Source organism: Molothrus aeneus, chromosome 28, assembly GCF_037042795.1.
Source record: "Molothrus aeneus isolate 106 chromosome 28, BPBGC_Maene_1.0, whole genome shotgun sequence".
Classification (NCBI taxonomy): domain Eukaryota; kingdom Metazoa; phylum Chordata; class Aves; order Passeriformes; family Icteridae; genus Molothrus; species Molothrus aeneus.
Window position 1 is genome coordinate 985,028 of NC_089673.1, and position 16,742 is coordinate 1,001,769.

Here is a 16,742-nt window from a genome sequence, read left to right on the forward strand (position 1 = left end):
GGGCTGCAGCCCAGCCATTTTCCAGCTCTAACCATCCTTTTGGTCCGTGTTAGCATCATCCACAGGAAACATCCCTGAAAATCTCTTTGGGCAGGTCACCACCTCCCTCATGTGTAGAGAGACACAAACCAATGTTTGACTCTCTCCAAAGCCTCTTATCTCTCTTCTCTTATCTGTCCAGAGCTACAGCATCCCCTGGGAAGTGGTCTGCTCCCCTCTGGCTGCTGCTGTTTGCAGGAAGGGTCTGAGCCAGCCCTGCCCAAGAGTCAGGCTGGTGCTGAGGCCCCTTTCCTGAGCACATCCACCAGGGACGTGCCCAAAGGCTTTGTTAAGGGATGTCTTCCTTTAGAGTCACACAGAAAAAGCAAAAAGACAGAGGGAATTAAGCTGAGAGTGAGGGCAAAGCACCTACAAGAAATGGGGGCTTGGATCTATTTCATATCCTGAGATTAAAGGTGGAATATGTCCTGGATTTCAGCAACGTGCTCTGAGAACAGAGAATTTCCCAGTCCACTGTGGCATCCTCAGTGCTATGAGAGGGTGTAATAAACTACAAATTTTAATAGCACTGTTGAAAAGGAAAAAAAAAGGACAAAAAAAGACTTTTTTTTTTAATGCAATGGAAATGTGACAATGCAACATTTAGTGCAAGTGCAAAAATCCTGGAGGTCACATTTCAGCAAGAGCCTTGAGGATTTTGGCTTCTTTGCCATTTTGGATGACAGCTCATTGCAAAGGGCAAGTTTCCTGCTTGAAGAACCAAGGTTTGCTCAGTTTTATCCTTAGGAATTATTGTCCCTGACCAAACATGAACAGACCTAACTCAGCTGTGGAGAGCTGAGTGGAGAGGGTGCAAGGGAAAGGGAAAGAGAAAACTGTAATTTGTGTAATTTTGTGTAAAACTGCAATTCTTCTTTATTTGTGGTAATAGAAGTGGATAGAGGTGGTGTTGTAGTGGTAGGTCGGTAGTTTTGGTGGTTATAAAATGGTGTTTGTTGTATTGGGTATGTTTGGTATTGAGGGTTGTTATTTTGTTGTATGGTAACTTTTTGTAGGGAAAAGGAAAAAGGAAAGGAGGAGGAGGAGGAGAAAGGAGAAGGAAGAAGAGGGGGGAAAGGGAAAAGGAAAAGGAAAGGCTTGGAAATCCAGGACGGCTTGGGTTGGGATGGACATGGAAGCTCATCCAGTCCCTCCTGCCATGGGACACCTCCCACTACCCCAGGTTCCTCCAAGCCTCCTCCATCCACCACTTCCAGGGAGGGAAGGAATTTTCCCAGCCCCTGGAGCCCCCAGCCACGGTGGGATGTCCCCATGGCTGTGGGCACAGGGGTGACAGGGTTGTGCAGTTGCAGGAGCGCTCATCCAGCAGCAATTCCCTGCCCAGCAGCGTGGCCGGGAAGGGGCACGACTCCGACCTCAACAGTGACCAGGACAAGGCCAAGGACTGCAACGGGCAGGTGGTGCCCAAGATCACCCTGCAGAGATCTGACACCGTGGTTGATGTAGGTGCCAGCCCTGCCCCTGCCATCCCTGAGGGTGCCCACTCCACTGAGGGGCCAGGCTTGTGCCCACCTCGCCGTGGGTTGGGTCCTACAAGCCTTTTTGGGGTGCCCACCTTGCACTCAGAGGTCTCTCCAGACCATTCCCTGTTTTCGGCCTGCTCTGCCTTTCAGAGCATGGAATAACTCTTCATCCCTCCCTCCTCTCCTCCCAGTTCAACTCCACGCATGAGCTGGAGAAGCCAGACCTCAACCACCTCACTGTGGGCAACCAGGATGGGCCTGGGCTGGAGAAGAGGGTGGGAAGTGCCATCAGTGTCATCTCCAATGCTGTGGAAGGTATGTCCCACTGGGTGAGGGTCAGTGCTGGAGGGCCTGGGTTGGTGAGAGTGGCTGTCCCAAATTCCCAGCCCCACACAAGGGATGGCTCCAGCCCTGGGGTCTCCATATGGGGTCAGTGATGCTCAAGCCAGATGTTTCATCCCAGCTCACTGGGATGATGCCTGGAGGCAATAATCCAATATCTCACACAAATCAATGGGATTGCAGCTGGTCAGAGGAGTTTCCAGAGCCAACTGGGAACTGCTGAGCAGCTTCCCAGGAGCTGCAGTGTCAGCTTCAGCAAAAAGCACCATGAACTCAGCAGTCCATGTCCCCTGTCCCCCCAAGAACAGGCAGGAAGCCCCCTGGTCAGCCCAGAGCAGTGCCCTTGGGTGTCCTGGCAATCTCAGGGTGGCAGGGACACCTCAAATCCTGCCCAGGGGCTGGGAGCAGGATTGGATCCACAGTTCCCTGGCTGATTTGCCTTTCCATCCCTCTCCAGTTTGAAGGCCAGCTCTGCATCATCTCCATGCCTGGGCATGGGAAGGATCCTCCTTTTAGCCCCTGTATTTTTTGGGTGCCACAATACAAAAAAGATCTAAAAGATCTAAAGCTTTTTAAAATGTCCGGAGGAGGGCTAAGAAGATGATGAAGGATGTGGAGGAGCCACATGAGGAGTGGCTGAGGTCACTTGGTTTGTTCAGCTGCAGAAGAGGAGCCTGAGGTCAGACCTCAAGGGGCAGCTCTGATCTCTGCTCCCTGTGACCAAGGACAGGACAAGGGAACGAGCGTGCCAGGGGGATTTGGGATGGATACTGGGAAAGGTTCTTCCCCGGAGGGTGCTGGCACTGCCCAGGCTCCCCAGGGAATGGTCCCAGCCCTGAGGCTGCCAGAGCTCCAGGAGGGTTTGGACAGAGCTGCCAGGGATGCCCAGGGTGGGATTGTTGGGGGCTCTGGAGCTGGATCAATGATCCCTGTGTGTGTCTTCCAGCTCAGGCTGTTCCATGATATTGAAATCATAGCTCATCCAGAGCTGGTCCAGAGCCCCAGGAGAAGTTCTCCTGAGGGTCAGCACTTGCCCACCCAGGTGAGGACACGATAATCCCATACTTTTCCTTTCCCACCCTCAGAGCTGGAAGAAGCTCACCAGAAATGCCCACCCTGGTGGTACAAATTTGCCCACACATTCCTGGTCTGGAATTGCTGCCGTCCCTGGGTGAAGCTGAAGGAGTTTGTCAAGCTGGTGGTGATGGACCCCTTTGTGGACCTGGGCATCACCATCTGCATCGTGCTCAACACTCTCTTCATGGCCATGGAGCACTACCCCATGACGGAGGAGTTCGAGAACGTGCTGACCGTGGGGAACCTGGTAGGGAGCTCCATCCTCCCCTTCAAACCCCCACCCCAGAGGGCAGATCCCCCCCTGCTGCTGTGTGACACATCCCAGGGCTCTGCCCACAGCATCCCAGTGCAGGGCTGGGCTCTGGGATGGCCCAAGGGCACTGATGGGGTTGGGATCCACCATCCCCTGCTCCCCTCCTGCTGCATCCTGAGCCACCCTCTGCACCACAGCCCTGGGTGACACCACAGTGTCCCCACAGAAATGTTGGGTGGCCACAGGGCAGAGCAGAGGGTGTTCAGATTGTGGGAACAAACAGGTTGAGCAGGAAGCAGCAATGCAGCATTAAAATTTATAATAATCAGGGGTTTTTCCAGTGGAATCATTGCAAATCTCAGCTGTCCTGATTTTATAGGTGCATTTAGTGGCTGCTCCTGCTTGGAGCTGGTGGCAAATGTCTGTGGTGGTTCTTGGTTCTTCACTGGGGTCGCTAAAGGTGGTTGTGTTTGTAGGTGTCTCAGTGTCACAGACATGTTTTATGGAAAATCCTTTCCTTAGGATGTTTTCTCCTGAGAAGCTGAGAGGCCTCAGGAACAAAATGTAACCAATGGTTATCTGCTGCTGTGGAATGCAACAGGTGCATCTGGGATTGGCCTCATGTGGTTGTTTCTAATTAATGGTCAATCACAGTCCAGCTGTCCAGACTGTCTTGATCAGTCACAAGGCTTTGTTATCATTCCTTTTCTATTCTTATCTAGCCTTCTGATGAAATCCTTTCTTCTATTCTTTTAGTATAGCTTTAATATAATATATATCATAAAATAATAAATCAAGCCTTCTGAAACATGGAGTCAACATTCTCGTCTCTTCCCTCATCCTGGAACCCCTGTGAACACCACCACATCTCAGGATGAGGGAAGAGATGAGAATCTTGACTTTATATTTTAGAAGGCTTATTTATTATTTTTTGATATATATTATATTAAAAGAAAATTATATACTAAAACTATACTAAAAGAATAGTAGAAAGAATTTTATCAGAAGGTTAGCAAAGAAAAGAATGGAATGAATAATAAAATCTTGTGACTGGTCACAGCCTTGACACAGCTGGTTGTCATTGGTCATCAAGTAAAAGCAATTTCACATGCTGGGTAGACAATTCTCTAAGTCACATCCTAAAGTAGTAAAACATGGAGAAGCTGAAGCTTCCCAGCTTCTCAGGAGAAAAGATCCTGTGGCAAAAGGACTTTTCATAAAATATGTCTATGACAAATGTCTCTGAGCTGGATGGATCTGCTGGTGGGACAAGCCCGGAGCCCCGTGGCAGGAGTGGAAATGCTCTGAGGATGGGAGCGCTCCCATCCCCTGGGCTGCCCCAGCACCTGCGGGGCTCTGGAGCGCAGCCCCGGAATGATGGACGCCGCTGTCTGTCCCGGCGGGCGGCACCGGCTCTGGTTTCATTCAGGAAATACAAGGGGATTAATGGGCCGGGGCTCAAGGCACGGCCGGGCTCGGGCGGCTCCAGGGCTTCCTGCGAGCCAGGAGCGGATCCCCGGGATGATCTGCCGGGGAAGGGCCAGGTGGGGATGGAGCAGAGGGAGGAGACCCCCCTGTGCCCCCTGGGCTGCCCCACATCCCCTCCCGTGCCCGGGGGGAGCTGCCTGTCCCACCCCAGGGTGTGCAGGACAGGGCAGGGCCAGCTGGGACCGGCAGGACGGGGGATGTTTGTGGCCATGTTAAGGACACGTGGGGACAATCCCCTGAGACACTAGAGCAGGACAGGGGATGTTTGTGGCCATGCTGGGGACACGTGGGGACAATCCCCTGGGACACTGGAGCAGGACAGGGGATGTTTGTGGCCATGCTGGGGACACGTGGGGACAATCCCCTGAGACACTAGAGCAGGACAGGGGATGTTTGTGGCCATGTAAAGGACACGTGGGGACAATCCCCTGGGACACTGGAGCAGGACAGGGGATGTTTGTGGCCATGTAAAGGACACGTGGGGACAATCCCAGGGGATACTGGAACAGGACGGGGGATGTTTGTGGCCATGTAAAGGACACGTGGGGACAATCCCCTGAGACACTGGAGCAGGACAGGGGATGTTTGTGGCCATGTAAAGGACATGTGGGGACAATCCCCTGGGACACTGGAGCAGGACAGGGGATGTTTGTGGCCATGCTGGGGACACGTGGGGACAATCCCCTGGGACACTGGAGCAGGACAGGGGATGTTTGTGGCCATGCTGGGGACACGTGGGGACAATCCCAGGGGATACTGGAACAGGACGGGGGATGTTTGTGGCCATGTAAAGGACACGTGGGGACAATCCCAGGGGATACTGGAACAGGACGGGGGATGTTTGTGGCCATGCTGGGGACACGTGGGGACAATCCCCTGGGACACTGGAGCAGGACAGGGGATGTTTGTGGCCATGCTGGGGACACGTGGGGACAATCCCCTGGGACACTGGAGCAGGACAGGGGATGTTTGTGGCCATGCAAGCGATATATGGGGACATCCCCCAGGATGCAGGAGCCTCCCTGCTGCTCCTCCCTGCTCTGTGATGGACAGACGTGTCCCAAAACCATCTGTCACCAGGCCCTCTGCACGTGCTGTGCCATGGAATGGCAGCAGGGATGGCAACTGTCACCTGGCTGAGCCCTGTCTGCAGTGACACAATGCTGCAGGTGCTGCTGTGGTCCTAGGAAAGGGGCAATGTGTAAAACCCAGCTCAGCTCTCCCAGGGCTCAGGGAGGGACAGGGGCCTCCCAGCAGCAGCCCAGTTCCCAGTGCTGGGCAGCTGTGATTACCCAGTCATTCCAAAGGTGTCTCCTTGCCAAGGAAATTTTATTTTTAATTTTCAGCTGTCAGCACTCACCTTTGTGTCCCTCCAGACGAATCAGTCACCAGTATTCCCAGTCTGCCCACCCCACTGGGCAGCACCTGGGGAGCTTGTTCCCAGCTGGGACTGGCCCTAACAGGGTGAAATGCTTTGGGAATACCCCAAAAAAGAGGGATGGTGCCCCACCCCACCCCACAGCTCAGCGCTGGTGTATGAACAAGTGGTCAAGGGTGCTGCTTTCCACAGGTCTTCACAGGGATCTTCACAGCAGAGATGGTCCTAAAGCTCATTGCTCTGGATCCCTATGAGTATTTCCAGCAGGGCTGGAACATCTTTGACAGCTTCATCGTCACCCTGAGCCTGGTGGAGCTGGGCCTGGCCAATGTGCAGGGGCTCTCCGTGCTCCGTTCCTTCCGCCTGGTACGTGCTGGGGACACCTGGGCGGTGACAGGGACAGGGATGGCTTGTCCAGCCTCCTTCATGGTGGGGGCTCAGCTTGGGGGGGCCCAACTTGGCCCCTGTTAAAGACAAGACTGAGTTAAATATTCAGGGAAGTTAAATATTCAGGGAGTCAGAGCAGGTGTGGTCTCGGGGCTTCTGCTGGTCACAGTGACCCCAAGATGTCTTAGAAAGTCTCTTTTCCCAGCCTGGCAGTCAAAGAAGGAGTCAGAACTCTTCAGTTCTCATTCTCAAGGTTGTTTATTGTTTCTTATCTATAAAATTCTTTCTCTGGCCTGCCGAGGTCCGTTCAGCAGGTCAGACAGAGGCACACTGGTGTTATCTTTTTATACTAAAAACTATGTGTACAATATTTACCATAACTTCCCAATACCTATCACCTATGTTAGACAGTGAGCTTCTACCTTAAACCAATCCAAAAGTGCCACCATCACAGCAGAAGATGGAGGCCAAGAAAAGGGAAAAATGACAAGGCACGCCCAAATTCCTCCATCTTGGGACTCTGAGCCCCCATTCTAAAAACCCCAAAAGATCTATTTTTCACCCCATGACAAACTAATTATTATTCTACTTAGACTTTCGTGGCCTGCAGATCCTCATATAAGGTTGGTAATTTTTTCCATGGGTCATAATCAAAGTCACAGGTGTCTTGGGCTTTGTGTCAAGGTCTCTGAGCCCCCTGGCAGGGGTTTGGGCAATCCAGGACAGCCAGAGGGATGTCCTGAATTCCAACAGTGTGGGTTTAACCCCTCCTGTCTTGGTCAAACAGCCCCAGGAGGGTGCAATGGCAGTGGCACAGCCTTGCTGTGGCAATGACACCCCCAGCCACTCCCCTTCTCTCCTTGCCCCCCACAGCTGAGGGTTTTCAAGCTGGCCAAGTCCTGGCCCACTCTCAACATGCTCATCAAGATCATCGGCAACTCCGTGGGCGCCCTGGGCAACCTCACACTGGTTCTGGCCATCATCGTCTTCATCTTCGCAGTGGTGGGGATGCAGCTCTTTGGCAAGAGCTACATGGAGTGCGTGTGCAAGATCTCTGTGGACTGCACCCTGCCCCGCTGGCACATGCACGACTTCTTCCACTCCTTCCTCATCGTCTTCCGCATCCTCTGCGGGGAGTGGATCGAGACCATGTGGGACTGCATGGAGGTGGCCGGCCAGACCATGTGCCTCATCGTCTTCATGATGGTCATGGTCATCGGCAACCTCGTGGTGAGCCTGGGGCTGGGGACATGGGGGGTGCTGGGCTGGGGACGCCTCTGTCCAGCTCAGGGCTGTGCCCATGGCAGGGTCTGGTTGGAGCACAGGGATTCTCCTCCTTCTCCAGGCCCTTCAGGTGGGCTGTGTCAGCTCTGTGTGAAACAGAGGGAGGAATGGTTCCTGAGGGACCCCCAGCTGAAACCAGACTGGGAACTGGGGGGAAACTGAGGCACAGAAAATACAAATGGGCTTAGGCAGAGCAGGGGCAACTCTGGGATGAAACAGAGCTCAGCTTCAAGCTGTCCCATGTCCTCCACTTGGCTTTTCCAGCTTTCCTGCCCCATTTCCCACTCTCCAGATGAGGGATGGAAGCAGAGCTCCATCCATCCATCATCCATCCATCCATCCATCCATCCATCCATCCATTCATCATCCATCCATCCTTCCATCCATCCATCCATCCATCATCCATCCATCCATCATCCATCCATCCATCCATCCATCCATCCATCCATCCATCCATCCATCCATCCATCCATCCATCCACCCTTTGCTCCAGGTGCTTTTGTGAGCAGGCCCCCCCACAAGGCTCCTGCAGATCCCCAACCTCCCCACCCCTCACCATGCTCCATGGGATGGCCAACCTCCTTCCCTGAGTCTGTGGGACCCCCTGCTCCCCTCACCCCCACCCTACCCCCCCCCCACTCCCCCCAGCTGCCTGTGCTGCCTGAGCCGCAGGTTTGCGAGTTCCAGGCGAGCGTGAAATCCTTTCTAAACTTGGTAACCCCGTCGCTGGCAGCTCTGGAGCTTGTTTTGCAGCCTGCGTGGGCCCTGCACTCCCTTCTTGAGGAGCAGGGCAGGGGAGGGAAGTGCCGACTCGCTCCTATTACTTGCCGGGGTTGTGTAATCCCTTTGGAATTTGCTTTGAAAAACTATCTGCCCCCGGGAGCCGCTGACCCCTGTCCCCAGGGAGGCTCTGAAAGGAGCCCGGGGAGAAGCCCAGAGCAGCCCCCGGCTCAGGTCAGCTTGGAGTGTCCCAATTTGAGGGCAGAAAGTTGGGATCTGGGTGCCCCTTGGTTTTCCTGGGATTTGGGGCTTTGAAGGGAGAGCCCCTGGCTGCAGCCCCTGCCCAGGGCAGTGCTGGGCAGAGAGGGGTCAGCCCCGTGCCCACCTCCCACCAGCCAGCAGAGGCTGGTGATGCCACCTGCCCAGGGGATGGTGAGGCTGAAAATCACCCACAGGGGCCCCCATAAGGAGCAGGAGCCTGTCCAGAGCCATCTGCAGGGAGTGCAGGAGTTTGGACTGGGAATCTCAGCTGGGCCTCCCTGCAGAGTCCTCCCAAAAGGGGCTCTGGGAGGTTTCCCTCTTCTGGAGCTCATTTTTGGAGCAGCACAGTCCACCCACCTCTCCAGGGGACTGCTCTGGGGAAGAAACAGGGGCAGCACAATTTCAGCTGGTGGGGTCAGTGACAGCCCTCCCCAAAGTGCCACTGTCGCCTCCCAGAGGTGCAGGTGTCCCCATCCCAGAGGTGCCATTGTCCCCATCCCAGACGTGCCAGTGTCCCCATCCCAGAGGTGCCATTGTCCTATCCCAGAGGTGCCACTGTCCCACTCCCAGAGCTGTCATTGTCCCTTCCTCAAGGTGCCATTGTCCCCATCCCAGAGGTGCCATTGCCCCCATCCCAGAGGTGCCACTGTTGCCTCCCAAAGGTGCACCCCAACCCTCGGGGCAGCTCTGCAGCTCCTGCACGGGCTCCATTTACAGCTCAGCAGAGAAACACGGAGCACAAACACGGCCAGCACCCTCTGTGCCCTCCTCCTCCTCTCTGCCAGGCTCTCCTGGCCGTGCCTCAGGTATTTCCGAGTCCTGGAGCCCATCCCAGAGGCTCCCAAGGCTCCCCGTGCAGGGAGGTGTGTGTTTCTCACGCAGGAAGAAGGTGACCTGTCATTAAGAGCAAAGGTCTTAATGACACTTTGAGCATTTCCTTTGGGGTTATTCAGGGAAAAGGGAGGAAGTCAGTCGGGTGACAAGGTAACAGAGTCCTGTCCTACAAAGCCAGCGGCGCCCATTAACTGTAACTGGTGCTTAACGGGGGCATTCGCCTGCTGGGCCCGCGGGGATTTATTTAAAGACGTGCTTTAAGGCACATGGCATGAGCCATGTGAAAGCAGCAGTGTCCTTGGATAGCAGCTAATTCCCGTCTCAGATGCGCTGCTGGCACCGCGGCACAAACACCAACAGCTGTGGGCTGGCTCCGTCCCTGCTCTGCCCCTCGGGGTGCCCATCCCACCCCTCTGCTCCTGCTCCTGGCAGGCAGCAGCCCCAGCTGTGCCAGGAGAGGCTGTGGTGGGCTCCAGGCACGTTTTGGGACGGTGAAGTAGAAGGGGAAGCACACGAGCCCATGCCTGGAGCTACACCGAGCATTTCCTGGCTCGTGCTGGGGTGAAACATGGCTTTGATGGAGCAGAGCAGGGATGGGATCACAGGGATGGGGTCACAGCCAATCCAGGCTCCTCCATGGCCCCAGGGTGTGGGAGACCCTCAGGAGAGTCCATCATCCATCCTTGCTGGGAATTGCTGGGGCTTGCTGGGAATCTGGGCTACCAAAGCCAGGGAGGAGGAGAGGAAGAACTGCAGCTGAGAGGACAAGCAGGAGGTTTCATTCTGGGGAGAGAAGGGACATAATCACAGAACCGGGTAATCCCAGACTAGTTTGCGTTGGAAGGGACATTGAAGAGCACTCAGCCCCACCCTGTGACATGGCCAGTGACACCTTCCACCATCCCAGGCTGCTCCAAGCCCCATCCAGCCTGGCTTTGGACCCTTCCAGGGATCCAGGGGCAGCCACAAGAGCTGAGTTGCATCCCTGGGGGTGATGGGGAGAAGCAACAGAGGCTTGGGGAGTCCCCCACGGGATTCCTGGAGCTCTGAGAGACCAAAGGAAGGAACACACTCACAGATCCACAGCAGAGCTTGAGAGGAGCTGAAACCATGGCTGGCATCACTTGCAGAGGGATCTGCAGGACCGTGGGAGCCCAGGGTGAGGTGGAAGGCATCACAGCCCAGGGGGGTTGAGGAGGAGCATGTCCATGCCCTCCAGGAACTGGGACTGGCATCCCAGAGCTGGTGAGGGCAGGGCAGAGCCCATGAGGTACTCAGTGAAGGGGTTTCTCCACAGCCACCAGTGATCCCTATTGTATTTGGGTCACCCCCAGACAAAGGAAAGAAGGAATGATGAATCTGACTCCATGTTCTCAGAAGGCTAATTTATTATTTTAAGATACTATATTGTATTAAAGAATGCTATACTATACTATACTATACAGAAAGAATTCTTACTGAATGCTAAAAAGATAATAATGAAAACTCGTGACTCTGGAAAGAGTCCTGACACAGTTTGGCCCTGATTGGCCATTGAGTTAAAACAACTCCCAGCAGAATCCAATGAAACAATCACCTGTGGGTAAACAATCTCCAAACACATTCCACATGAGCACAACACAGGAGAAGCAAATAAGAGAAGAATTGTTTTCCTTTTTCTCTAAGGTCTCTCAGCTTCCCAGGAGAAAAATCCTGGTCAAAGGGATTTTTCTAGAAACGTGAATGCCACAGATCCCTGCAGCTGCAGAGGGAAATCCTGAGGCTCAGGACCCACTGGAGCTCAGGGCTGGCATTTGCTTTGTCCCCCCAGGTGCTAAACCTGTTCCTGGCTCTGCTGCTGAGCTCCTTCAGTGCCGACAGCCTGGCAGCTTCAGACGATGATGGGGAGCTGAACAACCTGCAGATCGCCATCGGCCGCATCACGCGCGGCATCGCCCTGGGCAAGGCCGCGCTGCTGGCGCTGCTGCGCCGCCTCTGCAAGGGCAAGAAGGTGGCACCTGAGGAAGAGCAGGAGCCCAGCAAGAGGGACAACCCTGCGCTCAACCACGTGGACACGGCCCTGGAGCCCAAGTCTGGGTACCTGGACGGCATCACGGGCAAGGAGCACATCTTCATGGATGAGCTGGAGCACATGAACTTCATCAACAACCCCAGCCTGACGGTGCAGGTCCCCATCGCCTCCGAGGAGTCCGACCTCTATGAGGAGACCAGCACCCAGTCTGACACCGAGGACACCAGCAAGGTCAGCAAGGCAGGTGGAAGGGAAAGGTTTCACCCCAAAACTGGGGCTGGCCCATTCTTGCTGTGCTGCCCAAAGAGTGATGTTGGTTTGGGTCACTTTCAGCTTTCCCACCGGGCATGGCACGGGCCAAACTTGGCATTTTCCAAGCTGGCATTTCCCAGTGTAAGCTGGTGTGGGAGGAGAGGGTCCAAGCAGGGTTTTGGCTGGTTTGGGTCAGGCTGTGGGGTCATTGCTGATGCCAGAGGGCCCCACAGGGGCAGTGCAAGGGTCAGAGCACCCGTTTGGGGTTAAAGATGTCCCGGAGGAACCCGATGCCAGGAAATCTGCTGATGGCACTATCATTGGATCCACTGCTAATGCCTCGAGAAGCATCATCCTGGGGGGGCCCAGACCAGATGGAGGAGCTTAGCAGGGGTGAACATGAAGCGAGGGGTGGGGGATCCAAAGCTGAGACAGCTGAGCCTGGTCTCCAGGGGACTGCTGGGGTCCACTGGGGGACAAGAAACTTGGGAAGACCCAAGTGGACACAAAAGGGTGGTGGTGTGGTGGGAAATTACTGCTCACCCCAAGGTCCTGGGGACACAGGGGCAGCTGGAGGTGCTGAGGGGGACAGGAGCAGGTGCATCAGCCTGGGAAGGGGCTTTGTTTGGACAATAGGACAGCTCTGAGCAGGGATTTGTCATGACCGGATGGCAAACGTGTTCCAGGAGCTGAGGGAACTCTGGAAAGCTCCATCCCAACCAGCCCTGCCAGGCCCAGGAGGCACCTGGGTGGGAGTGAGCAGGGAGCCCAGGAAAGGCTGGAGAATGAAGCAGGGCTCCCAAAACTGCAGAGCCTCTCACCTCCCTCCCCTCTGCAGGCTCCTCACAGCTCAGCATGGTGACAGGGACCCAGCTTGGCACAACATGGGGCAAGGAGAGGGGACAATCATGATTATTCAGTATTATCTGGGGCAACAGGGAGATTTCAGCATTTGGGGTGCAGAGGGGGAGAGGAGGAAAGGTGGAGGCGGCCCCTATCACTGCCAAGGCCTACAGAGGGGACAAAATTCCATGGAGCACCTGGGTCAAGGGAATGGGCCAGGGGGGTTTCTGCTCTCAGTTCCCTCAGGGCTGCCACCAGGAGGGCTGAGAGTTGGCATTCCCCCACAAATTTTTCCTACCCAACCCCAGTCCCACAGCAGCAGTGCCCAGCACACTGGGCGCTCTGCAGAGGTGAGGCCAGTGCCAGCCTGGCCAGAATGAGAGGGGACACAGGGGGTCCCCATGGACCTCAGCTCCCTGTCACCCCAAAGTGCTTCCCAGCAGGTGGGAAAACCTTGGGGTGCAGCCACAGGACCTGTCCTGGCACAGCTCTGGGCTTTGGGGTGTGTTCAGCAGAGAGCACCCACCCCAAACACTGCATGGGAAAAATCTGAGCTCAGCAAAGGCAAAAGGTAACCAGTAAATATCAACCAGTAAATACCAGTTCAGCCCATTGGGGCAGCTGGATTTGGTGCCTAAATTCAGTCAAAGCTGACTCAGGTGGGAGCCAAGGGGGTGCATTAAAAACAGGGGCCCTGCCCAGGCAGGGGGAATGATGGGCTGCAATTTATCATGAAATCACAAATTATTTGGGTTGGTGAGAGTCTCAAAGACCATGTAATTGCAATCCCCTGCTGTGGCAGGGACACCTTTGTGACCGTGTTCACAGGGGTCTGAGGATGAGGGAAGAGATGCGGATCTGAAGGCTTGATTTATTTTTTTATTATATATATTATATTAAACTATACTAAAAGAATAGAAGAAAGGATTTCATCAGAAGGCTAGATAAGAATAGAAAAAGAAAGAATGATAACAAAGGCTTGTGTCTCAGACAGAGATTCCGAGCCAGCTGACTGTGATTGGCCATTAATTAGAAACAACCACATGAGCCCAATCCCAGATGCACCTGTTGCATTCCACAGCAGCAGATAACCATTGGTTACATTTTGTTCCTGAGGCCTCTCAGCTTCTCAGGAGGAAAAATCCTAAGGAAAGGATTTTTCATAAAACATGTCTGTCACACACCTTCCCCTGTCCCAGGCTGCTCCAAGCCCCGTCCCACCTGGCCTTGGGCACTGCCAGGGATCCAGGGGCAGCCCCAGCTGCTCTGGGCACCCTGTGCCAGGGAACAATTCCCAATTCCCAATATCCCATCCAGCCCTGACCCCGGCAGTGGGAGCCATTCCCTGTGTCCTGTCCCTCCATCCCTTGTCCTCAGTCCCTCTCCAGCTCTCTTGGGGCCCCTTTGGGCCCTGGAAGGGGCTCTGAGCTGTTCCAGACCCTCCCCATCTCCAGGTGAGCACCCCCAGCTCTCCGAGCCTGTGCTCACAAGGTAAATGACAATGATTTGATTCAGCACTCGCGTGCCGAAGGGAGGGAGCCCCGCCGGGTGCGTTCACAGCCCGGTTCGGCTGCAGATGGAGCCAGAGCCCCGCGCAGCGCCCGCTCCGCTCCCACCGCCACCGGCTGCAACCACCCCGGCAAATCCTGCCCACGGCCAGAGCAGCTGCTTTGCAAGGAAAAGCTTTTTTTCGGGGAAATGACAAGGGCAGGATCATCGCAGCCACAATCGCAGCTGGTTTCTCTTGGCAGCTCAGAGCAGGGAGGAGCTGCCAGGCTGGATGGGGCTTGGAGCAGCCTGGGACAGTTGGAGGTGTCCCTGCCATGGCAGGAGATTGGATTTACACGGTCTTTGAGACTCTCAAATTTGTGATTTCATGGTAAATTGCAGCCCATCATTCCCCCTGCCTGTTTTTAATGCACCCCCTTGGCTCCCACCGTGTGGCTCTGCAGAACCGGTGCAGGGCTCAGGGCTCTTCCAGGAGCTCCTCCCGTGGGGATCCCACCCTGCTGGGCAGGGACATGTGTCCTGAGATGCTCCTGGCTCTGTCAGTGGGGCTGAGGGAGCTGGGAAGGGGCTCAACCTGGAGAAAAGGAGGCTCAGGGGGGCCCTTGTGGCTCTGCACAGCTCCTGCCAGGAGGGCACAGCCGGGGGCGTCGGGCTGGGAACAGGGACAGGAGGAGAGGGAATGGCCTCAGGCTGGGCCAGGGCAGGTTGGATTGGATATTGGGAAAATTTCTTCCCTGAAAGGGGTGCACAGCTGCCCAGGGCAGGGCTGGAGTCCCCATCCCTGGAGGAGTTTAAAAGCCCTGTGGATGTGGCACTTGGGGACATGGTCAGTGGTGGCCCTGGCAGTGCTGGACTCGATGGTCTCAGAAGGCTTTTCCAACCTGAACAATTCTGTGATTCTCAGGGCTGTAGATTTTGGGGTCACAGGGTGAGTCAGGGTGGGACAGCCCCAGGCAGGCTGGAGATGCTGTGCCAGGTGTGGGATGGAAATTGCCCCCCAAACCTGCTGGTTCCAGGTGTGGGAGGGCTCAGGAGCCCCCAGGGATGGGTTTTATCCCTGTCCCCACCCAGCAGAACCAGCCCTGAGCTCCACCCACAGAACTCCTGGGCTCCCTGAGCCATCCAAGGCCCTTTTGGACCTTCCCCCACATCTCCAGGTATGCTGCACTGGTTTGTCCCCACCCTGACCCTCTCTGAGGCTGTCCTGGAGGCAGATGGCTCCTGTGTGTCCTTCTCTGGGGTCACAGCTTGCCTGGCTCCGTGCTGAGCCTCCCTAATCCCCCTGGCCCTCCTGTCCCTCCCCCCAGACTGAGGGTGGTCCCAGGGGTCCCTGAGAGCTGGTGCCACCCCTGCTGCTGTGTCCTCTCCTGCATGTCCCCAAAGGTCCCCACAGCCACATCTTCTCTGTGGCCCCTGAAGCTGTGGGCAGTGACTGTGCCTCAGTTTACCCCAGAGGCATTTCCCTGGTTTTTGGAGGATGGAGCAGCTCCTTTATGGATTACCAACAGCAGGAGCAGCCTGAGGGGAGGATTATCTCCTTCCCATGTAAACCAACACCTTCCTGTGCTGGAAATACCCATCCTGGACCCTCTGGTTCCTGCTGCTCCCAGGCAGGATAGGCAGGGCTGGGGATCTGCTCCTTCCTCAAGTGTTTCACGAGGGCTTCTCAGAAAGAAAAAAAAAAAAAACCCAAAGGAAAAAGAGTCCCAGGGGCTTGCCAAGGCTGTCCCTTGTTATCAGCCCCTGTGGCCTTGCTGAGTGGTGTCTGGGAAGGCAGCTAAGGTGAGCTCTGGAGCAGGATGGAGCTGGGAAGAGGCATTTGGGATGCAGGTTTGGAACTGGGGTGAACCTTGGGCTGAGGGCCCTGCAGCACGAGCTGAGCCAGAGGGAGGAGAGAGCAGAGGCTGCTTGGGTTCCTGCACCAAAGGGGGGTTGGCAGAGCAAGGCTTGGATGGGGACAAAGAGGAGGAGGTGAGAAAATCAGCCTGAGGTGGCAGCACAGGTGCATGGGAGACGGAGCTGCTGTGCTGGGAGGAAGGCTGGGACCAGGGCACCTTCTGTTCCTCTGAACCTGGATGAGAAACAAAGCTCAGGTACCAACAATCCTCCAAGGTTCGTATCCCTGGATGATTCAACAGCTTCTGGGCTCTGTGTCCATGGGAGCATCCTCCAAACAAGGGGGTCCCACCCCGCAGGAGTCCTGCCCCGGCTCTCTGGGGCATGAGGAGCATGGCTGGAGCTGGCCAGGAGCCTGGCCTGAGCTGCTGTCCCCCTGCAGAACCCCCTGAGCAGCGACAACGCCTCGTCCGTGTGCAGCACAGTGGATTACAAACCCCCTGCACCCGAGGAGGAGGAGGTGGCAGAAGAGGCTGAGGAGAGCAATGAACCTGAGGAGTGTTTCACTGAAGGTGAGAGCAGGGCAGGAGACCCTGTGGACATGGGAGATGGGCGTGGACAGGGAAAAATGGGAGTGGAGGGGCCTATGCCAACCAGTTCTTGCAGCACAGGGACTCACAGGCTCCCTGAGCTCAGCCCCAAATCCTCCTGCACCACCCCAGAGATGATCCCCATGGAATTCCC

At 55.5% G+C, this 16,742-nt stretch overlaps 1 protein-coding gene across 1 annotated transcript in view; it reads left to right on the forward strand.

The window, feature by feature from the left end:
* Positions 1-16,742, forward strand: part of SCN4A (sodium voltage-gated channel alpha subunit 4) — a 37,944-nt gene that overhangs the window by 10,286 nt on the left and 10,916 nt on the right. The window contains exons 10-16 of the mRNA XM_066566696.1: positions 1,347-1,502; positions 1,715-1,838; positions 2,951-3,189; positions 6,254-6,427; positions 7,322-7,678; positions 11,358-11,789; positions 16,441-16,570. Coding sequence (XP_066422793.1) covers positions 1,347-1,502; positions 1,715-1,838; positions 2,951-3,189; positions 6,254-6,427; positions 7,322-7,678; positions 11,358-11,789; positions 16,441-16,570 — 1,612 coding nt within the window. The remainder of the gene's footprint in view (positions 1-1,346; positions 1,503-1,714; positions 1,839-2,950; positions 3,190-6,253; positions 6,428-7,321; positions 7,679-11,357; positions 11,790-16,440; positions 16,571-16,742) is intronic.